The sequence below is a fragment of the Aquarana catesbeiana genome, linkage group LG04, assembly GCF_042186555.1.
Source record: "Aquarana catesbeiana isolate 2022-GZ linkage group LG04, ASM4218655v1, whole genome shotgun sequence".
Lineage (NCBI taxonomy): Eukaryota > Metazoa > Chordata > Amphibia > Anura > Ranidae > Aquarana > Aquarana catesbeiana.
In genome coordinates this window covers 563,877,533-563,897,848 of record NC_133327.1, presented here as the reverse complement: position 1 = coordinate 563,897,848, position 20,316 = coordinate 563,877,533, and the positions used below count along the sequence as shown (strand labels likewise).

Here is a 20,316-nt window from a genome sequence, read left to right as displayed (position 1 = left end):
TACATATTTTGCCTGTTTATTATTATATTATTATTATTATACACGATTTATATAGCGCTAACAGTCTACGCTGCGCTTTACAATGTAGAGGGGGGACAGCACAATTACAGTACAGCTCAATACAGAAGGGACAGGAGGGCCCTGCTCGTAGAGCTTACATTCTAAAGGGAGGGGGTGGTGGTACAAAAGGTAATAGATGCAGGGAATTATTTTATGGTGGGTGGCTCGGGGACAGTTGTTAGGTGGGTGTGGGAAATATATGTTTATGGCTGCACATATTTCTTATAGGTGCCCAACACCCCTATAAAAATATTGCTGATTACCATCGGGAACCCTTAACACGTGGAATGATGTGTCTGTGCTCTTAACAGCTAAACTCAGACAGCTGCAAAAAAAGTGTACTTTCTAGCCAAAGTTAGCCAAGTATACCAACTATAGAAAATTCCACTACAGCTGGACAAGTAAGGGTTATTATTGTCATTAGATAAACTATTGAGGCAGTACATCATACTTAGATATTCAGCTAAATGAACCCTCCCCAAGATATTGGTATACAAGTTTTCTTTTTTTACCTCCCTGAGACTGGCAGATTACTGCAAAAAAAAAACATTTCAATGCAAGAAAGATTAAATATGGGATGATTAGTGGAAGCTGCTGATTTGTTTTAAGTGCATTTTTATATATTTTAAAGAAAATGAACTATGAAAGAGTTTCTGGATTCCTCATGCAGGGAATGAGGACATGCAAAGACATTTATCATGAATAAGGGTAATTTAGAACTAGGAAAAAACGCGGATAGCCCAGCAGCAAGAAAAGACAGTTTAACGCATTGTATTTTCTTTATATGCGAGATATGAGTGGTGATTGATGGTTTACCCAAAATTCAGAAATGAGGCAGCTCTCAGGAATGTAAATGGATGGAAGATTACTGTTCCAGGTGTCTATGACAGGAGGGGGGATAAGTTAGTTTTCATACCTCTTCACCCTTTAGTATTTTCTTTACTGAACGGAGTTGCAGACACGTTCCTTCAAACACTATCACACAGTTCGGATCACAACTGTGGTTTAAAAGGGACATGCTGTTATAGAAAACACAAAGGCAAAATTAGTATTAAAAAAAAATAGTTTTCATACATATAGTATATATTGGTTGCCATTGCTGACCTCATTCTGAAAATAGTATTTACCTGGATGCCATTTGATCACGATAGCTGGGAAATCCCCTCCACGCTTAGCATAGTTAGAGACATACAGGAAAGGCTATTTTAAGTTAATGGGACTGGCAAAATCAGCATATGTTTACTGTACGTAGGATTTTTTACCTTAATAAAAATAACTCATATGTACAGTATTATAAGAGATAACGAGACAGTAGTTCTCAATTTTTATAATTTAGGTTAACTTTAAGTAACCAGTGATGCCACACCTACAAAGCCTCTATTTAGCAGTCTATTCTGGTATTCAGTTTTTGCAGAATCTACAAAATAGAACATTCATGAAAAAAGTTAAAATATTTGGAGGCTATACTGTATTACTACTGTTTCTTTTCTAAATGTAACCAGGAATGAATCTTTGTCTCTGCTATGTGTGTGACAAATGCATGCTTGAAAAAAAGAACAGCAAAACTTTAATGATTGTGTTTAATAGACAAGTATCAGATGCACATCAAAATATCATGTTTTTTTAAATATAGAAGACTGCAAATTAGGAAAATACAATGAAAATGGGAAAAGAGGACCTTCATAGCGCATGTGCCGCTGCAGCCACAACAACTGAGCTCATCATTGAAAGGTAAGGCAAACAAACAACATGGAGATTACAACTACTCGAATACCTTCTTAACACAACAAAACATTTGAAAGTATACAAAGCCTTTAAACTGCAACCCCCCAAAAAATGGGCAATTCATTTAAACAGCGCCTATACATAAAGGCAGCACAGTGGCTAATAATACTATATAAGAACCTGCAATAATAATGGTGGTATACTTGAATACAAAACACAAGGAAACTTGCAAAAATTACTTCAGTTGCAAGCTGTCTGTGTTGCATGTGCCAATAGTTTCAGAAAATCCCACAACATTTCAAAGTCATTCAAATCAGAGTATTAGTTAGGTCAGTCCATTACTATGGATTTGTTCTTTTTTAGTCTTTTCATTGTGGATTTGCTAGAGTTCTTGGATTGTTATCATGTTGAAAGGACTATTTCCAGTTCTAATTCAATGTAGGATGATGGCCTTAAAAGCTCATCAAGCATATAATGATATGATACAGTATTCATGGATGACTGAAATGCGGTTTTCTGGTACAATGTTTTTTATTGAAATATGAGAAAGGGAAAAACCTAGATAACGAATTCCCACGCAGGGGATATGTACAAAAACATAGGAATAAGGTTTACATGAAAGTACATAATGAACATTTTTGATGTATTTTATCAACTGACATTGACCTGTCAGCCAGGGCCGGCGGTCAGTGCGCTATGCCCAAGCCATGAGGCCCAGGGGCTAAGGCAGACAAGAGTGAGCAGAGTTGTCCGCAAAACAGGGTAGGGGGAGACAAACAAACACGAGAAGAGAGGAAAGAAGAAAAAAAAAAAAGGGGGGAAAAGAACACATATACAACAACGGAGTGGGAAGGAGGAAGGGATATAAGAGTAGAACAGAGCAGCGGGCAAGAGGCCCAGAAAGAGAGGAAATGGGAGGGGGAAAAAGGGGTCCCCCAGGCTGGAGGCTAGTTCAAGTTGAATTTACAGACCTAGACTAGTTGGATTTAGGTTGGGGAGTGTGTAGGACCACCACGGGGCCCATACCTTAAGGAATTTTGCATGGGAGTCGTGGAGGACGCTGGACATTTACTCGTGGATCATGAGGGTCGTCAAGGAATTCTTCACCTCTGCAAATGAGACAGAGGGTTTTTTCCAAGCCCTCGCTATTGTTCGTTTGGCGGCAATAAATAAGTATGTAGCTAGTTTTTGTTGATGAGAGAAGAGGCCCGGGAGCGGGCAATGGAGTAATGCAAATTTGGGGTCTTTGCGGAAGGGAGCATGAAATAGGGAGGAAAGTAGACCAAAGACCCTTGACCAGAAGCCTACAAGACGGGGGCAAGCCCACCATGTGTGCAATTCATCTTCTCGTTGACCACAACCTCGAAAGCATCTGTCATTGCATGATGGGTTTGATTTGGCGATACGGGCTGGGACCCAGTACCAGCGCAGGAGGACCTTATAGGCCGCCTCCAAAGTGGCAGTGTTAAAGGAGCATTTTGCTATGCTGGACCAGGCTTTACCCCAGTCTGCTAGATCTATGGGGGACAGGTCGCGTTCCCATTTAAGCACATAGGAAAGGGTAGTGGAATTGTTGCCAGCAGTTAGTAAGGAGTATATCATGGAAATGGTGCCGCGAGCACCTGGGCAATGTTAGCAGGAGTGCTCAAAGGCAGTTATTTGATACGGAAAGGAGCCCAGGCGCCGAAGGGAAGTTATCCAGTGTCGCAGTTGGATATAACGGAAGAGTTCGGCAGGTGGAGCTTCATGGGTCTCTCGAAACGAGGACCACGTGGGAAAGGCGTGGGTATGAAGAAAGTGGCGAACCAGGGAAAACCCATGGGTGGGCCAGCATGAAAAGATGTGGGGTTGTTCTAGGCCAGGTGGGAACATAGGTTTATTCAAGAGGGGAAGCAGCGGTAAGAATGGGGACATAAGCTTATCGTATCGAGTCCCATAATTTCAGACTGTGTATCATGAGGGGGCTGGCAGAAGGCGGTTGCATTTTAGGGGGTAGCCACAATAGGGCCGAGATAGGGACAGGCGCGCAATTGGGTACCTCCAGGAGAACCCATAAGGGGATATCAGAAGTTGTGTGGAGCATGGAGAGTTGGGAAATTTGGGCTGCTTGGTAATACTTTGCAATGTCCGGATGAAATGCGGTTTTCAATTTGTGACAAATATGTCTACCTACTGGCCAACTCTGGCATGTGATGGATACACAGGCTGAGTGAGCTCAGTGGGACAGGTAGAGAGGTGCCCTGGAGATGTACAGGATTGTTGCCCTCAGAGGATACTGGGTGAACTAATTATTCACAACATTGGTCATTTGTAACAAATTTAGCACTTCCCCAAAAAACAGATATCCAGTGCTGTGTGAACACGCTCCCTGTAATATGAACTCTGTCCACCACATCCTATCTTTTATTGACCACAATATGCAGTGTGTGCCTATAATATTCCCCATGAGGTCCTTCACTGGCCTGTTGGAGAGAGAGGGGGTGGTCTTAGATTAGGGGTCTGCTGCATCCTTTGCTTACTTGTTCTTTGCATATAATACAAACTGATCAGCCATAACTTTATGACCACCAAGCTAACATTGAGTAGGCCCCCCTTTTGCAGCCACAATAGCCCCATATGCAGCCCTGACCCATCGAGGCATGGGTGCCGATAGACCTCTGAATAGTATGCTGTGGTTTCTGGAACCAAGTCATCAGAAGGCAATCCTTTAAGTACTGTAAGTTGCGAGGTGGGGCCTCCATGGATCAGACTTATTTTTCCAGCACATTCTACAGATGCTCAATTGGATGGAGATCTGGAACAAGTAGCCCACCCACACACTGCACAGTCAATCAAATCATGTGTGGACAAACGCTTGCAAGAGTGGGACATACCAAAGAGGAATATCCTTACAGTGATAACGGACAACGGGAGCAATATGGTGGCAGCATTTAAACAAACCACAGCAGCAGCAGAAGAACCACCCAGCTCTAGTGAGGAAGACTCCCCCATGATGGAAAGTGACTCTGAGGCTGAGTCTGAAATTGATGATCTGTGGTGAGCAATTTTTATTATTCTTTTACATGATGACACGGTTGACACCAGTCAATTATCACATGGATATGAGATGATTAACATGTGGTGCTATCTGCTCTACTCTACGGGTGCATCTTTGTTATTTTTCCACTTTATTTGTAGTCTTGTGTAAAAGTATTCCCATAAGATGTTAAGTGTTAAAATAATAGAATGGAACAGTAACCTTTTCTATATACTGTACGTTATGCTTTTTTGGCTGTGTTCCACTTGTTAGGTACCAACAGATCAACATGGACTGGACACCATGTGTGGTGCATACCTTTCAACTTGTGGTCCACATGGTGCAGAAGGAGGAAAGTGTGAAGAGAATACTGGATGAACAAGATCAATAGTGAACCTCTTCTGCAAGTCTTCAATTGCAACACAGAAGCTATTGGAGCATTGTGGTCTTACTCTTTTAAATGACTGCTCCACATGCTGGTCAAGTACATTCAACATGATCGCAAGACTCCTTAAACTGAAAGAGTCGGTCTGACAAATCGCAAACAACATGGGATGGGACAGCTTGCTCCTTAGTAAATGGCAAAAGCTCACATCATTGCATGATCTACTGCTGCCTTTTGCAGAACATACTAAAACCCTCCAGAGTGACACCATGTCCATGTCCATGTTGAGGGCTTTCAACAGAACACTAGCTACCAAGACTTTGCCACAATTGCACAGAAGATGAAAGGGAGCGTGAACCAGCGTTTTGCTTCATTCTTGGATCCAACTGATGAAATGTTCTCACCACTTGCAGCAGCTGCTTGTTTTGTCAACCCTAATGTCTGTGAAACCCTTGTTGATGTGGCGGATGAGAACAATCAGGAAATGCTTAAAAATACTGAGGAGTATGCCGTAAGAAAATCCACATTGCCACACACACAAGAACAACACCGCTACTTGACGCCATCGCATCGCTATAGGTGGTGATTGTATCTTGTAGCAGGATGTATCACGATGTAGGAGCTCTAGCTCCCTGCTTGCTTCATGCTATTTGACGATTTTTCTTTTTAATTGTATGATCACTAAAAGTATTTTTGTATGTTATATATTTTCTATGTACCAATAAATTATTCTTTTATCTAAATATAATTTTTTCTTTACTACATTGCCTTAAAAATCCCATGCTGAGGTATACATTTGTTTCTGAATCTTCCAAGGGATGATGGCAATGACACATCCAACCCCCTGAGTCACCCATTTCTATGCAACATGAGGAATTGCCTGAAGAAGATAATGTGGAACTATCACAGCAAGTGGAAGAAACACTGCCACCGACATCCACATCTAAGCAGCCAGTTTTTCAGTTTCTTTCTAAATGCTGCAGAAGACCCAGGCAGAGGATCTCGTCAAACAGCATAAAGCAGCAGATCAGAAGATATAAGGAAGAGCTTTTGCACCAATTTGCCACCATCAGTGAGGACACTGCAACAGAGTTTTGGCTGTCAAGGCATGACACTTTTTATCTCCATCTAAAACCTCTTGCATTAGACCTGCTGGCTATGCCAGCTTCTTAAGCCTTTGCAGAGAGGGTATTCAGTGTCACAGGTGACCTCTCTAGAGGCCGGCGGAATAGAGCAAGGGTCATGTTGGCACGAAGTGCTTTCCTTAAAATTTATTGAAAAAAGTAGAAGTGTTTCATTCTCCAGGTATTTCTATTTCTAACATAAGAAGCATACCTACAGTATCTCAGAAAAGTGAGTACATTCCTCACATTTTTGTAGATATTGTATTATATCTTTTCATGTGACAACACTGAAGAAATGACACTTTGCTACAATGTAAAGTAGTGAGTGTAAAGCTTGTATAATAGTGTAAATTTGCTGCACCCTCAAAATAACTCAACACACAGCCATTAATGTCTAATTCCGCTGGCAACAAAAGTGAGTACACCCCTAAGTGAAAATGTCCAAATTGGGCCCAATTAGCCATTTTCCCTCCCCAATGTCATGTGACTCATTAATGTTGCAAGGTCTCAGGTGTAAATGGGGAGCAGGTGTGTTAAATTTGGTGCTATCGCTCTCACTCTCTCATACTGGTCAACATGGCACCTCATGGCAAAGAACTCTCGGAGGATCTGAAAAAAAGAATTGTTGCTCTACATAAAGATGACTAGGCTATAAAAAGATTGCCAAGAACCTGAAACTGAGCTGCAGCACGGTGGCCAAGACCATACAGCGGTTTAACAGGACAGGTTCCACTCAGAACAGGCCTTGCCATGGTCAACCAAAGTGCACAAGCTCAGCGTCATATCCAGAGGTTGTCTTTGGGAAATAGATGTATGAGTGCTGCCAGCATTGTTGCAAAGGTTGAAGGCGTGGGGGGTCTGCATGTCAGTGCTCAGACCATATGCCGCACACGGCATTAAATTAGACTGCATGGCTGTCGTCCCAGAAGATAGCCTCTTCTAAAGATGATGCACAAGAAAGCCTGCAAACAGTTTGCTGAAGACAAGCAGACTAAAGAAATGGATTACTGGAACCATGTCTTGTGGTCTGATGAGACAAAGATAAACTTATTTGGTCAAGTGTGTGTGGCAGCAATCAGGTGAGGAGTACAAAGACAAGTGTGTCTTGCCTACAGTCAAGCATGGTGGTGGGAGTGTCATGGTCTGGGGCTGCATGAGTGCTGCCGGCACTGGGGAGCTACGGTTCTTTGAGGGAACTATGAATGTCAACATGTACTGTGATATACTGAAGCAGAGCATGATCCTCTCACTTCAGAGACTGGGCCGCAGGACAGTATTTCAACATGATAATGACCCCAAACACACCTCCAAGATGACCACTGCCTTGGTAAAGAAGCTGAGGGTAAAAGTGATGGACTGGCCAAGCATGTTACAGAGCTAAACCCCATTGAGCATTGGTGGGGCATCCACGGAAGGTGGAGGAGCGCAAGGTCTCCAACATCCACCAGCTCCGTGATGTTGTTTTGGAGGAGTGGAAGAGGAGTCCAGTGGCAATCTGTGAATCTTTGGTGTACCCCATGCCCAAGAAGATTAAGGCACTGCTGGAAAATAATGGTGGCCACACAAAATATTGACACTTTGGGCCCAATTTGGACATTTTTACTTAGGGGTGTACTCACTTTTGTTGCCAGCGGTTTAGACATTAATGGCTGTGTGTTGAGTTATTTTGAGGGGACAGTTAATTTACACTGTTATACAAGCTGTACACTCACCACTTTACATTGCAGCAAAGTGTCATTTCTTCAGTGTTGTCACATGAACAAATATAATAAAATATTTTCAAAAATGTGAGGGGTGTACTCACTTTTGTGAGATACTGTAATACTCGTGGGTTGTGCTTTTTGCGATAAGAAGAATCAATAGTTCAACAAGGCTTTTAATTGTCAATGGGACAATTGTTCATAGGAAAAATGAACAAGCTGAGGCTACAAATGTGTGGAACAACAACAACAACCACCACTTTTTATCAACTATTCTCTCTCTTAGCATTGACAAATTTGACAATAGTGGTAAATATCACACAAATGAAAAAGAAAAATAGATCAGTAATGGTCAAAAAGGGCAGCCTTATGTCAGGGTCCTGCCCCAGTAGTCTTTTTAGTGTGATATTTACCTCTATTGTCATTGCGAATGCTGAGAGGAGAGAGGAGTTGATAAAAAGTGGTGACTGTTATAATCCACACAATTATTGTAGACTGTGCACATTTTCTTTGAATGTATCTGAGAATTAGAACTGTTAAAATAATAAACTGACAGTAAACTGATTTTTATTGTAGAAATAAGCATTACCCTCAAGTATTTATTATGCTGTGCCAGACTGGCAGTGACAGTGTCTGTGCAGTGTGCTGTCTGTGTGTGCTGTGCTTGGCCTTGTACATGTACAGCTATGGCCAAAAGTTTTGAGAATGACACCGCTGCTTCAATGTTTTTAGATCTTTTTGTCAGATGTTACTATGGTATACTGAAGTATAATCACAAGCATTTCATAAGTGTCAAAGGCTTTCATTGACAATCACATTAAGTTTATGCAGAGTCAATATTTGCAGCGTTGAGTTGACCCTTCTTTTTCAAGACCTCTGCAATTCGCCCTGGCATGTTATCAATCAACTTCTGCGTCACATACTGATTCCTGACTGATGGCACTGGTAGCCAATTCTTGCATAATCAATGCTTGGAGTTTGTCAGAATTTGTGGGGTTTTTTTTGCTCACTCACCCGCCTCTTGAGGATTGAACACAAGTTCTTAATGGGATTAAGGTCTGGGGAGTTTCCTGGCCATGGACCCAAAATTCCCATGTTTTGTTCCCCAAGCCACTTAGTTATCACTTTTGCCTTATGGCATTGGCAATGGCAGGGTGCTCCATCATGCTGGAAAAAGCATTGTTCATCACCAAACTGTTCTTGGATGGTTAGAGGTTGTTCTCTGAGCCTGAAGATGTTTTTGTACCGTTTATTCATGGCTGTGTTCTTAGGCAAAATTGTCAGCGAGTCCACTCTCTTAGCTGAGAAGCAACCCACCCCACACATGAATGGTTTCAGGATGCTTTACTGTGAGTATGACAGGACTGGCAGTGTAAAGCTCCCGCTCACCTTTTCTTCTCTGGACAAGGTTATTTCCGGATGCCCCAAACAATCAGAAAGGGGATTCATCAGAGAAAATTACTTTCCCCCCAGTCCTCAGCAGTCCAATCCCTGTACCTTTTGCAGAATATCAGTCTGTTCCTGATGTTTTTCCTGGAATGAGATAGTGGCCTGGCCTGCGGCCTCTTTGCTGTCCTTCTTGACCCCAGGCTGCTGAAATGTTTTGTTGTGTTCTGTTGTTCAGTTTGAGTTTTTTGAACTATTAACTTCACGTAAATGATTGTACAGTGCATGGTAGGTGGCATCATTACGATCACGCAAAGAGTTTTTTTTTTTGTATTTTACGTTACCCTTTTGTCAAAAAAGCAATATTCTTCACAAAAACAGTTTTACTTAAATAAAGATGTTATATAACAACTAAATCTGTGTCTGTAGTGCATGTACAAACCTCAATATCATAAACAATAACATCTTCGATTTTTCACTCCAGCAGTAGTATATAATGAGTTTGAAAACTGTAGAGAAATGCTTAAATAATGCATTACAATTTAACTACACCCATTAGATTAGACACCCAGTCGACTAAAATGTACTGACGAGTTAGTTGACTAAATACGACTAAAACAAAAACACTTGTAGAAGACTAAAATGGCACTAAAACTAAAATGCCATTTTAGTCCCAAGACTTAGACTAAAACTAAATCAAAATTTGCTGCCACCACTGCTTCCAAGAAGGGTTGAAGCTGTTATAGCTGCAAAGGGTGGGCCGACTAAATATTGAACACTACAGACCAAGACTAGGATGCCATTAAAGTTCATGTGGCCTTGTATGGGTCAGGGAGGGACGCTCGCTAGTCCGTCTGGTATGAATTTTGGGGGGGACCACACGCAGTCTTTAAAAAAATTATGAAGTGGGGTTCCCCTTAAAGTTCATATCAGACCCGAAGTGCCTGGTATGGACTGGAGGGGGGGGGGACCCCCCCTTTCTTTATTTTTTTTAAATAACCCCACTTAAAGTGATATAATCAAAATGAAAAATTCCTTAAAATATAGTGCGGGGTCCCCTTAGTCTGCCTGTAAAGTGGTGCATCTGTAGCATGCATAGAACATGCTGCAGCAAACATGACATTTCTAAAGAAAAAATAAACAAGTCAAATCACATTTAAATGTACTCACGGTTGCAATTGCCGGCCCAGCTATTTAAAAAAAAAGAAAGAAAAAAAATGGCGTGGGGTTCCCTCCCCTAAATCCATACCAGACCCTTATCCGGGCATGCAGCCTGGCAGGCCAGGAAAGGGGGGGATGGGCGAGTGCCCCCCCTCCTGAACCATACCAGGCCACATGCCCTTAACATGGAGGGGGTGGGTGGCTCTGCCCCCTGCCCCAAAGCACCTTGTCCCCATATTGATGGGGAGAAGGGCCTCTTCCCGACAACCCTGGGTGGTGGTTGTGGGGGTCTGTGGACAGTTTTTGACAACTCCTTTACTAAAAAATAAAAAACAATGTTCCCCGATATAGATCTATCTCTTTTTCCTTTTCTTGGGTTTGGCGATGTGGCGGGCAGCGTTAGATGGATCTACATCGGGGGACATTGTTTTTCATTTTTTAATAAAGAAATTGTCAAAAACTTGTTTACTATCTTTATTCACTTTTTACACATTTTTGGTGAATGGGTAGGGGTACTCCTTCACATGGGGGGTGGGATCTGGGGGCCCCTTATTAAAGGGGGCTTCCAGATTCTGATAAGCCCCCTGCCCGTAGACCCCCACCCCAAAGCACTCACTACCACATGTTGAGGGTATGTGGTCTAGTATGGTTCAGGAGGGGGGGGGCTCGCTTGCCCCCCCTTTCCTGACCTGCCAGACTGCATGGTCGGATAAGGGATTGGAATTGATTGTGTGGGGGCATGCTGGGTTTTTTTTGGAATTTTCTATTTCCAACATTGTTTTGTTTACATTTTAGCTGTCAGTGGGGAAGCCAGCTGACAGCTGATGACCCATTGGTTATTAAGGACGTGGTAGCCGGCTTCCCGGTCTGCTGCTTAACAACCAGGTATTCCTCACACAGAATTAGAATCGGCCAATCACTTTTCGACCGACCCAAATTCTAATCATTCTGAAAATATGGAATTTGTTAGAAAATAAATAAACTAAACAAATTTAACGAATTTCAACTAAACTTGTAACTATTTATTTTGGAGATTCGGATACATCTGAATCTCTAAACAACCAAAAATTTGTCCGAATTTGTATTCGTATCGAAACAAATTGCACATGTCTAATTATTATGGCCAAGCAACTCTATCTTTGATTTGTATGTCCACAGTACATTGTTCTAGAGTGCCTGGTCTTCGCCAATATGTTCAATGGTAAACTGCAGTCTTATTCTAATGTTCTTTTTCTCACAGCAAAAGCTTTTTATCTGGCACACCTCCTATGTAGGTTAAGTTGGTAAAATATTTTTCTTATTATAGGTGCATGCACAGACTGTGCATTTTGCAAGTGCAGTTGTTCCAGAGCAAAGTAAGTAGGGGAAGGTCTGTGAACTTCCATCTTCCAATCAGGTACAAAAATGCTGTTCTTTATTTTCCTTGCATGTGATTGTGTATTTCTTGTAAAGTGAATCTTTACCTCATATACTAAGCTCTGGAGCAACTGCACTTATAGAGTGCAACTGCACTTGCAAAGTGCACAATCTATATTAAATCTGCCCCAACAGTTGCAAGAATTATCTGCAGATCCCACTATAAATTTTTGGGGTTCTTGGAGACATCTTTAGCATCAGACAGCCTTGAATTTGCTAGGCAGGACAATTTAGCAGTTATTTGAAAACTATGCCACATACTGATTATTTTCCTTGCAGCAAAATGATTGCTTATAATAAGATTTTTTGCAAAAACCAGAAAATCCTTTTCTTCACATTCATTGTAGGACACAGCTCTGCCCGCATTCATTGGAGGACACAGTTCTGCTTTAGATCATTAGTAACTGGGACATCCCAAAATGGTACCACAATGGGGCAGTCAAATGAAAAGCCGTCTTAAAGAAAAATGATACAGGCTATTCAAAATATTGCCTGTCTTATAAGCTTTCTATAGCTAGAGCTGCACAAAAGAAAAATGTTAAATGCTTTGAATTGTTTGAATTTGCATGGCGTTTGGAGTGTACAGTGTGTTCTAAGCCCTGATTGGGCAAAGCTTTGCAGTAAATTGCAGTAACTAGCTGGTCATTAAGAAGCGGGGCCGGGAAGCCGGCCACCACGTCCTTAACAACCGATGAATCATCAACTGTCCATGGGCTTCTCCGCTGACAGCTGAATAAAAATAAAAAATATTGTCAGCAATAAAAAAATGAAAATAAAAAAAAACAGCGTAGGGGCCCTCCCCAATGCATACCAGGCCTGTTGGGTCTGTTATGGATTTTAAGGGGAACCTTAAAAAAAAAAAGGCATGGGGTCCCCCCCAAGATCCATACCATACCATTATCCGAGCATGCAGCCTGGCAGGCCAGGAAAGGGGGGGGAGAACGAGTTCCCCCTTGAACGATACCAGGCCACATGCCCTCAACATGGGGGGGTGTGTGCTTTGGGGCAGGGGGGCTCTACTAATACCGTAATCAAACCTTAATAAAAAAAATTAAAAACTAAGATCAGTAATCAGACTAGGTCTGGTGATCTGGCCAAACTTGGAATCGCTGAATAACCAAGCCAGATATACAAAACTGGGATTCAGGATATTTCAATGGAAGCTAGTTTTGTTGCAGAAGTACTTGGTCCCATCCAAAATAGCAAGCTTTGATCCATAGACATCTTATGTGTATTTCCGAAGTTGAGCACAACATTTTTTGAGTTCTCCCTTTAGTTAAAAGGTTTTGTGTCAGAGATTTTAGATTTATTAAGTCTAATACATGTATCACCGTACAAAGGTTACCTGCTGAGGCACATTAACCAGTCATAGGTTTGAAATTATATATAAATGAGGCTCTGTAGGTGCTACATGCACCTTTGGAAAAATCCTTTTTTTTTTAATGAACCATCTATGCTTTGTATTCTATCAGATGCCTTTTCTGCTTTATAGATCAAAGTCCATATTGTGCTGTGGTGTTACTGTACCCTGACAAATTCTTAAAAAAAAAAATGCCACCCTCTTGAATCTTTGAAGTTAAAATGTACGTACAGCCAAAATTTTTTTTTTCAGTTAGAGTAGGAAAAAAATAAAACTTCATATTAGCTTATTTTTTGCTGCCTGTGTCTCATGGGGAGATATCCCTTCACTTCCCGGAAATGCAATATATGTCCTTACCAAAAGACATTTCCCACTTTTAGTTCTGTGACAATTGTTAAATATTGGACTTTTCAGCACTTTCTGTCTTAGTGAGAACAGAGAAAATAGAGAGAGTAAATTTCACCAATGGGGTTACAGACAGCAAGAAAATTTGACAGATCTAAGGATCCTTTCATATTTCTCTGCTAAGCTTTCCCCTCAGAGCGGGTGCAGCGCAGTGTACCTGTGTTTTTGAGCAGGTTACCAGTACTTTCCCCTGCATGCAAGACTTTTGGTGTGCCTTTGGAAAAAGCACCAAACCGCTCAATATAAAAGAAGCCTATGGGAAAGCGTGGGTGCGCAAAAACTGCCAGTATACCTGCGATATGACCAAACCACAGTGGATCAGTGTTAAAGCAGCCTAACCCTTGCTCACTCTATCCAAAACTGAAAAAAGTTTTGGCTATACATACACTTTAACCCCTTGCCAACCAGTGCACTGCGATATACGTCAGTACAATGGCACGGCTGGGCAAATGGGCGTACAGGTACGTCCCCTTTAAATGGCGGCATAGTGGATGTGTGTGCCTGTCGCGTACTCTGTGAGAATGCCTGCGGGTCCCGCGGACTCTATTTCCGCCGGGGGCCCGTGATCGTGTCACGGAGCAGCAGAACGGGGAGATGCAAACAAGGCATTTCCCTGTTCTGCTTAGCAACATGACAGAGATCTACTGCTCCCTGTCATTGGGAGCAGTGATCTCTGTCATGTTCTAGTGAGACAATCTCCCTACAGTTAGAATCACTCCCTAGGACACACTTAACCCCTTGATCGCCCCCTAGTGTTTAACCCCTTCCCTGCCAATGTCATTTACACAGTAATCAGTGCATTTTTATAGCACTGATCGCTGTATAAATGACAATGGTCCCAAAATAGTGTCAAAAGTGTCCGATGTGTCTGCCATAATGTCACAGTCACGATAAAAAAAATCGCAGGTCGCCGCCATTACTAATAAAGAAAAAATGATAATAAAAATGCCATAAATCTTTCCCCTATTTTGTAGACGCTATAACTTTTACGCAAACCATTTAATATTCGCTTATTGCGATTTTTTTTTTTTTTTACCAAAAATATGTAGAAGAATACATATCGGTCTAAACTGAGAAAGAAATTTGTTTTTTTATATATTTTTTGGGGATATTTATTATAGCAAAAAGTAAAAAATTTGCTTTTTTTTCAAAATTGTCGCTCTTTTTTTGTTTATAGCGCAAAAAATAAAAACCACAGAGGTGATCAAATACCACCAAAGAAAGCTCTATTTCTGGGAAAAAAAGGACATCAATTTTGTTTGGGTGCAATGTCATACGACTGCGCAATTGTCAGTTAAAATGACCCAGTGCCGTATCGCACAAAGTGCTCTGGTCAGGAAGGGGGTAAATCCTTCCGGGGCTGAAGTGGTTAAACCAACTATGAACCAGGAGACATTTGGAGCATCAGTTTAGCTATTAGGAAATTTTTTTACAAGATATACCAAAAATTATAAGGATGTTAATCCAAGAAAATATTAACATGTTATAGAGCATTTTAGAGCAAAGCAAAACAAAATCATCAATATAATTTATACTAATAAAAGCATTCATTTTTTAGATTATTTCATAAAAACTATTGTATTAATTTTATTTATTTAGTGTTTCAGCAGGCAAGCTTTATGCATTTATGTGTATAACAGATCTACTAAACCTTTTAATTTTAGAGCTAATCCAACAAATGCCGAGCATAGACCCTTTCTATCCACACCCACTCAAATATTAGGAGGATGCCTTTGTAAGAAATGACCTTGCTATCCTGGATGGGACCAAATACCACTGCTACAAAACTTTAAAGTGATTGTAAAGTCTTGTTTTTTTTCCTATAAAAATAACAAACATGTTGTACTTACCTGCTCTGTTGCAGTGGATTTGCACAGAGCAGCCTGGATCCTCCTCTTCTCGGGTCTCTCTTCTGTGATCCTGGCCCCTCCCTCCTGTTCAGTGCCCCCACTGCAAGCAGCTTGCTATGGGGGCACTCGAGCTGAGTCATAGCTCCCTGTGTCCATTCAGACGATTGGCTAGCTGACTTTGATTGACACTAATGGCACTACTGCTGTGTCTCAGCCAATCAGGAAGGAGAATGCTGAGACACTCGTTGACATCACTGGACAGAAAAGGGACCTGAGGTAAGTATGAGGGGAGCTGCTGCACACATAGAATACAAAAAGATAAAAAACCTTCTGCCTTTACAACCCCTTTAAATAATCTTTATACAATATATTTGATGAGATATTTCCCCCCTGTTTTATCAAAATTTTGTTTTAAAGGTTTACCTGGGAGAAGTACATGACATAAAATTGCTTGCAATAGCTGCAATAGACCTTATACAGAGGTAAGAGATTGTTTTAAAGTGGTTGTAAACCTCTGTCATGAAATCTGAACTGAGCACATACATTGTCAAAAGTATTGTGATGCCTGCCTTTACACATACATGAACTTTAATGGCATCCCAGTCTTAGTCTGTAGGGTTCAATATTAAGTTGCCCCCCCTCCTTTTGCAGCTATAACAGCTTCAACTCTTCTGGGAAGGCTGTCCACAAGGACTTCCTTCTCATTGGCTGGGACAGCAGCAGGAGCTATTGTTTCCCGCTGCTGTCAATGAAAGCCAGTGACCCAATGAAGAGAGTGGGGATGTGACCAAGCAGTGGATGGGTGTAGTATGAGGTTTGAGTAAACTTTGAATTTAGCTAAAATAACATATACTGTACATTTGCTACACAAGCCATAGTATAATTTAATGTTATTAAAAATTAAATTTCCTTTTCAAACTGCAGCCACTGTAATTTTCTGTAAAATTCAATGCAATATGGCTACCTGGAGGCCTTCTGTATACATAATTTCCTGCTTGTGTGATTGGCTCTCTGATTTTCCCCAGAAGTCTGCACTAAGATGTAATTCAAATTTTCGGCATCCACTGGAATAGGAATTATATTTTTGGTGGGATACTCTCTAAGGGTTAAAGACTTCTAAAGGGGTGCAAACATGGCAACTTTTCTCATTTGAAAACTACAAGTGTATCAGATTGAACACATTTGCCTCGTACACACGATCGCACATTCCATCTGATTTTTTCCGACGGATGTTGGCTCAAACTTGTCTTGCATACACACAGTCACACAAAGTTGGTCAGAAATTCCAAACGTCAAGAACGTGGTGACGTACAACAGGTACGACCAGGCCGAGAAAAATGAAGTTCAATAGCCAGTGCTGCTCTTCTGCTTGATTCCAAGCATGCGTGGCACTTTGTGCGTCGGAATTGTCTACACACGATCGGAATTTACGCGAATGGATTTTGTGTGTCGGAAATTCTGATGGAAAAAGTCCGATGGAGCCTACACACGGTCGGAATTTCCGACAACAAGCTCCGATTGCACATTTTCCGTCGGAAAGTCGGATCGTGTGTACAGGTCAAAACACTCCCATTAAGGAACCAGACCTACAAGGACATGTAGTAGAAGGTACAGCTTTTTCTTAAGAACAGAAACAGGTAGCACTCCTGAACTACTGCACTTTATTGTTTATTCTATATGTAAAAAAGGGTGTGGGGTCCCCCTCAAAATCTATATGAAACCCTTAGATTGGATAAGGGTTTCGTATGGATTTTAAGGGAGACCCCATGAGAAAACATAATTGGTCAATGACATCACCCAGGATTCCCAGGTGATTTGTTTTCATTCAGTAGCTAGCCAGTGAGTTGTCATTTGTGACAGGATTAGCAACGGGAGTAGAAGCAGGTTGTCTTAGTGGCAGCTTATTGTTTAGCATGATTGACAATACATCTACATTGCTGGACAACATGAGTGACTTACATCAGGGAACATTATTTATTTATGTAACAAAAGACAGTGTCTGTGTTTTTGTTAACTTTTTTGTGAATTCAAATATAAGGAGGGATGATATGTTGGGGACCTTTGATTTTAAGCTTCCGGATTCTGATAAGTCCCCCCCCCCCCACACCCCCCAAATCCACTGGGACAGGAATGTGGGAATGAAGGCCTTGTCCTCAGTAACATGTAGACTTGTGGTGGGAGGTGTTGCAAAGCCCTGCAACAAACCCTCTGATGAATGTTGAGGGCACATGGTCTGTTATGGTTCAGGGGCTGCACACTTGCTGACCTCTTACTCTGGCCAGCCAGGCTGCATACTTGGATAAGGGTCTGCTCTGGATTTTGGGAGGGAACTCACACTTTTTTGTTTGCTTTTTTGCCTGGGATACTCAATATCCATAACAGACCTCGAGGAGGAGATTTGCGCCTGCAAAGCACAGCACAGAAATTTGGCATGAACCAAGAGTTTGCAAATATCCAGACAATACAAGCAACCTCCTGCACTTGAGTATGATGCTCAGACCCTAGTTGACTCTCACTTGTCCACTTTGCTGCCCTCTTAGGACTGGGAAAGCTGCGATACATATAGCACTGAAAGAACAAAAAAGAATGCACACCAGCCTAGCGCTTTACCTTTATAAACACTTTATTAATACAATGAAAAAAGATGTATAGTCACAAACGACTGTTTGTCATAAGCACATTATAATAAGCCAACATATATATCGCAATCTATATACATCTATTTTCATTTTAATAATAAACTGTTTCTTTCAGTGCTATTTGCAAATATCCACCTTGGGTAAATTGGCCAACTGAAGTCAAACTGAAAGCCAGGCAAATCGATTTACTTATCTCTTTTCAGATATCACTGTGCCAAAGTAAAAATAAAAAGATAATTCTGCAGTGCGATATTACTTTACATCTTATTTAGTCAAACTAGGCATTATGCAGGCCATACATGAGTCGAATTCCAAATGAATTTTCTTTCGAAAATCTGAATTTGCATGTGTTTTGTAATCCAGAACCATAAATTGTGAGTCTCTTGTACGTGTATGTATCTTCACTAACTCTGTAGGCAAAGTGACAGGTTTAGAAAATTTTTCAACTGCTAGAGAAAGCAGCATGTGTTTGCAAAAACATGTGTTAACTGCTTGAGAGCAGAGATTTTTTTATTTAGAAGTGTCAGGAATGTGGGTCCTTGTACAATGACTTTACCCTTCTGGATTAGCTATGTTATAGCGAAGTAAAGTATTGGGAAGGTTGCAATGAACGCAAGGAAAAATGGAATAGAGTAAAAAAAAACACATCAGTCTATAAACCAACAAAAACGTACAAATATCTATAATAATTAGAGTGGTTGAGTCCAGTCTAGGTAAATCCATGAACCAGCAAAATCAATTGACATCTCTTGTAAGCGGCTACAGTGCCAGCATTAGGTACATGGCCATTTTACCTGCGTAAAACATAGTAAAAATTGGAATTGATGGGGGATTTAATTTTTAGGAACATTTTAAATTAAACAGTACTGTCATATTTCAGTTTTAAGCATGCTCAGACATTTACACTCTCTTAATACATTCCACATTAAATGGTAGGAATGTACAAATAAAGAAAAAGGTCTAGATATTTCAAATATCTGACTTTTGACACTGCTACTGATAGAGAATTTAAATGAATTCCAACAACTGACATGAGATTTCATCTGTGAGAAAGTTTAGGACTTCGTTCTAATGAAAATTTCTCTTTCCGCTTTACTGCTTATATTACCATATGTTCTTACAACATGTATAATAAACGAGGGCCTCCAGTTCCCCTCTCAACTTGCTTCAGTCCTTACTGAAAGCTTCATGCTTAAAAACGCCATCAGTCTAAGACTACATAAATAATGTCTTCAGTTGGTAATGAGACATTTTGAAAACAACGTTTAATTCATGTTTTCTTTTGCGTATGTGTGTGTTTCCTTGTAATTTAACAGTGGAAGTAGTTTCCTTCAGATAAACCCTGCTGGCTACCAAAAAATAATAATTTAGTCACTGTGAATAAGGAAGTCTGTGCATTACCTGGGATAGAGGCCAACACCAACGTCCTGCATCTCCCCATCACTGATGGTGAAGCTGTTACAAGTCACCTGTAAAAACAAGCAAAGTAAATCTGGGATTAGTGGGTTTCGACCTAGAGGAAAAGAAACATTCAATAAATAAAGTCTATAGCATTCAGCAAATTGCTCTAGAAGATCATAAACCACCAATGCCAGCAGAGGAACAGGTTTGAGTTATCACATGTGTCCTAGTTTCCTGCAACGTTTAACCATTTCACTAGGACCAGTCACAAAAACATAAATAAAATGAAAATATTGATTGGTATAAGGTGTTCTTAATTACCGCAAACAATGAGAACTTATGTAACCAGGAAGCTAAGTGTTTCCAATGTTACAAAGCAGAGCTTGCAAAGAGCACGCAAGAAGAACATGCAGTAAAATTATATAGGTGGGACAAGCTACAGCTTGCAGCAATATGTTTATTAATTAGCACTTTTGGTAATGGAGGTCCAATGACATCAGTTAATTACTGTACTGCTACATAGATATAACTGCTACTAAAAATCTTTAACAAAAAAAGAAGGAAATAGACACAGCTCTAAAATGTGCATTAGTAAAAAGTGCAGCAGTTTTCAGTGCTGTATGTTTTTGCAGAAAAACTGATTTGTATATAACCAATATTATCATGATAGTATACATTTTGCCTGAGA

The 20,316-nt window shown here is 40.8% G+C and overlaps 1 protein-coding gene across 1 annotated transcript in view; it reads right to left on the bottom strand.

Annotated features, from left to right (window-relative positions):
• The window catches only part of SMYD3 (SET and MYND domain containing 3), a 980,023-nt gene that overhangs the window by 347,877 nt on the left and 611,830 nt on the right, over positions 1 to 20,316 (bottom strand). Inside the window, exons 7-8 of the mRNA XM_073628021.1 lie at positions 19,629 to 19,696; positions 977 to 1,079 (exon numbers count right to left, since the gene is read on the bottom strand). Coding sequence (XP_073484122.1) covers positions 977 to 1,079; positions 19,629 to 19,696 — 171 coding nt within the window. The remainder of the gene's footprint in view (positions 1 to 976; positions 1,080 to 19,628; positions 19,697 to 20,316) is intronic.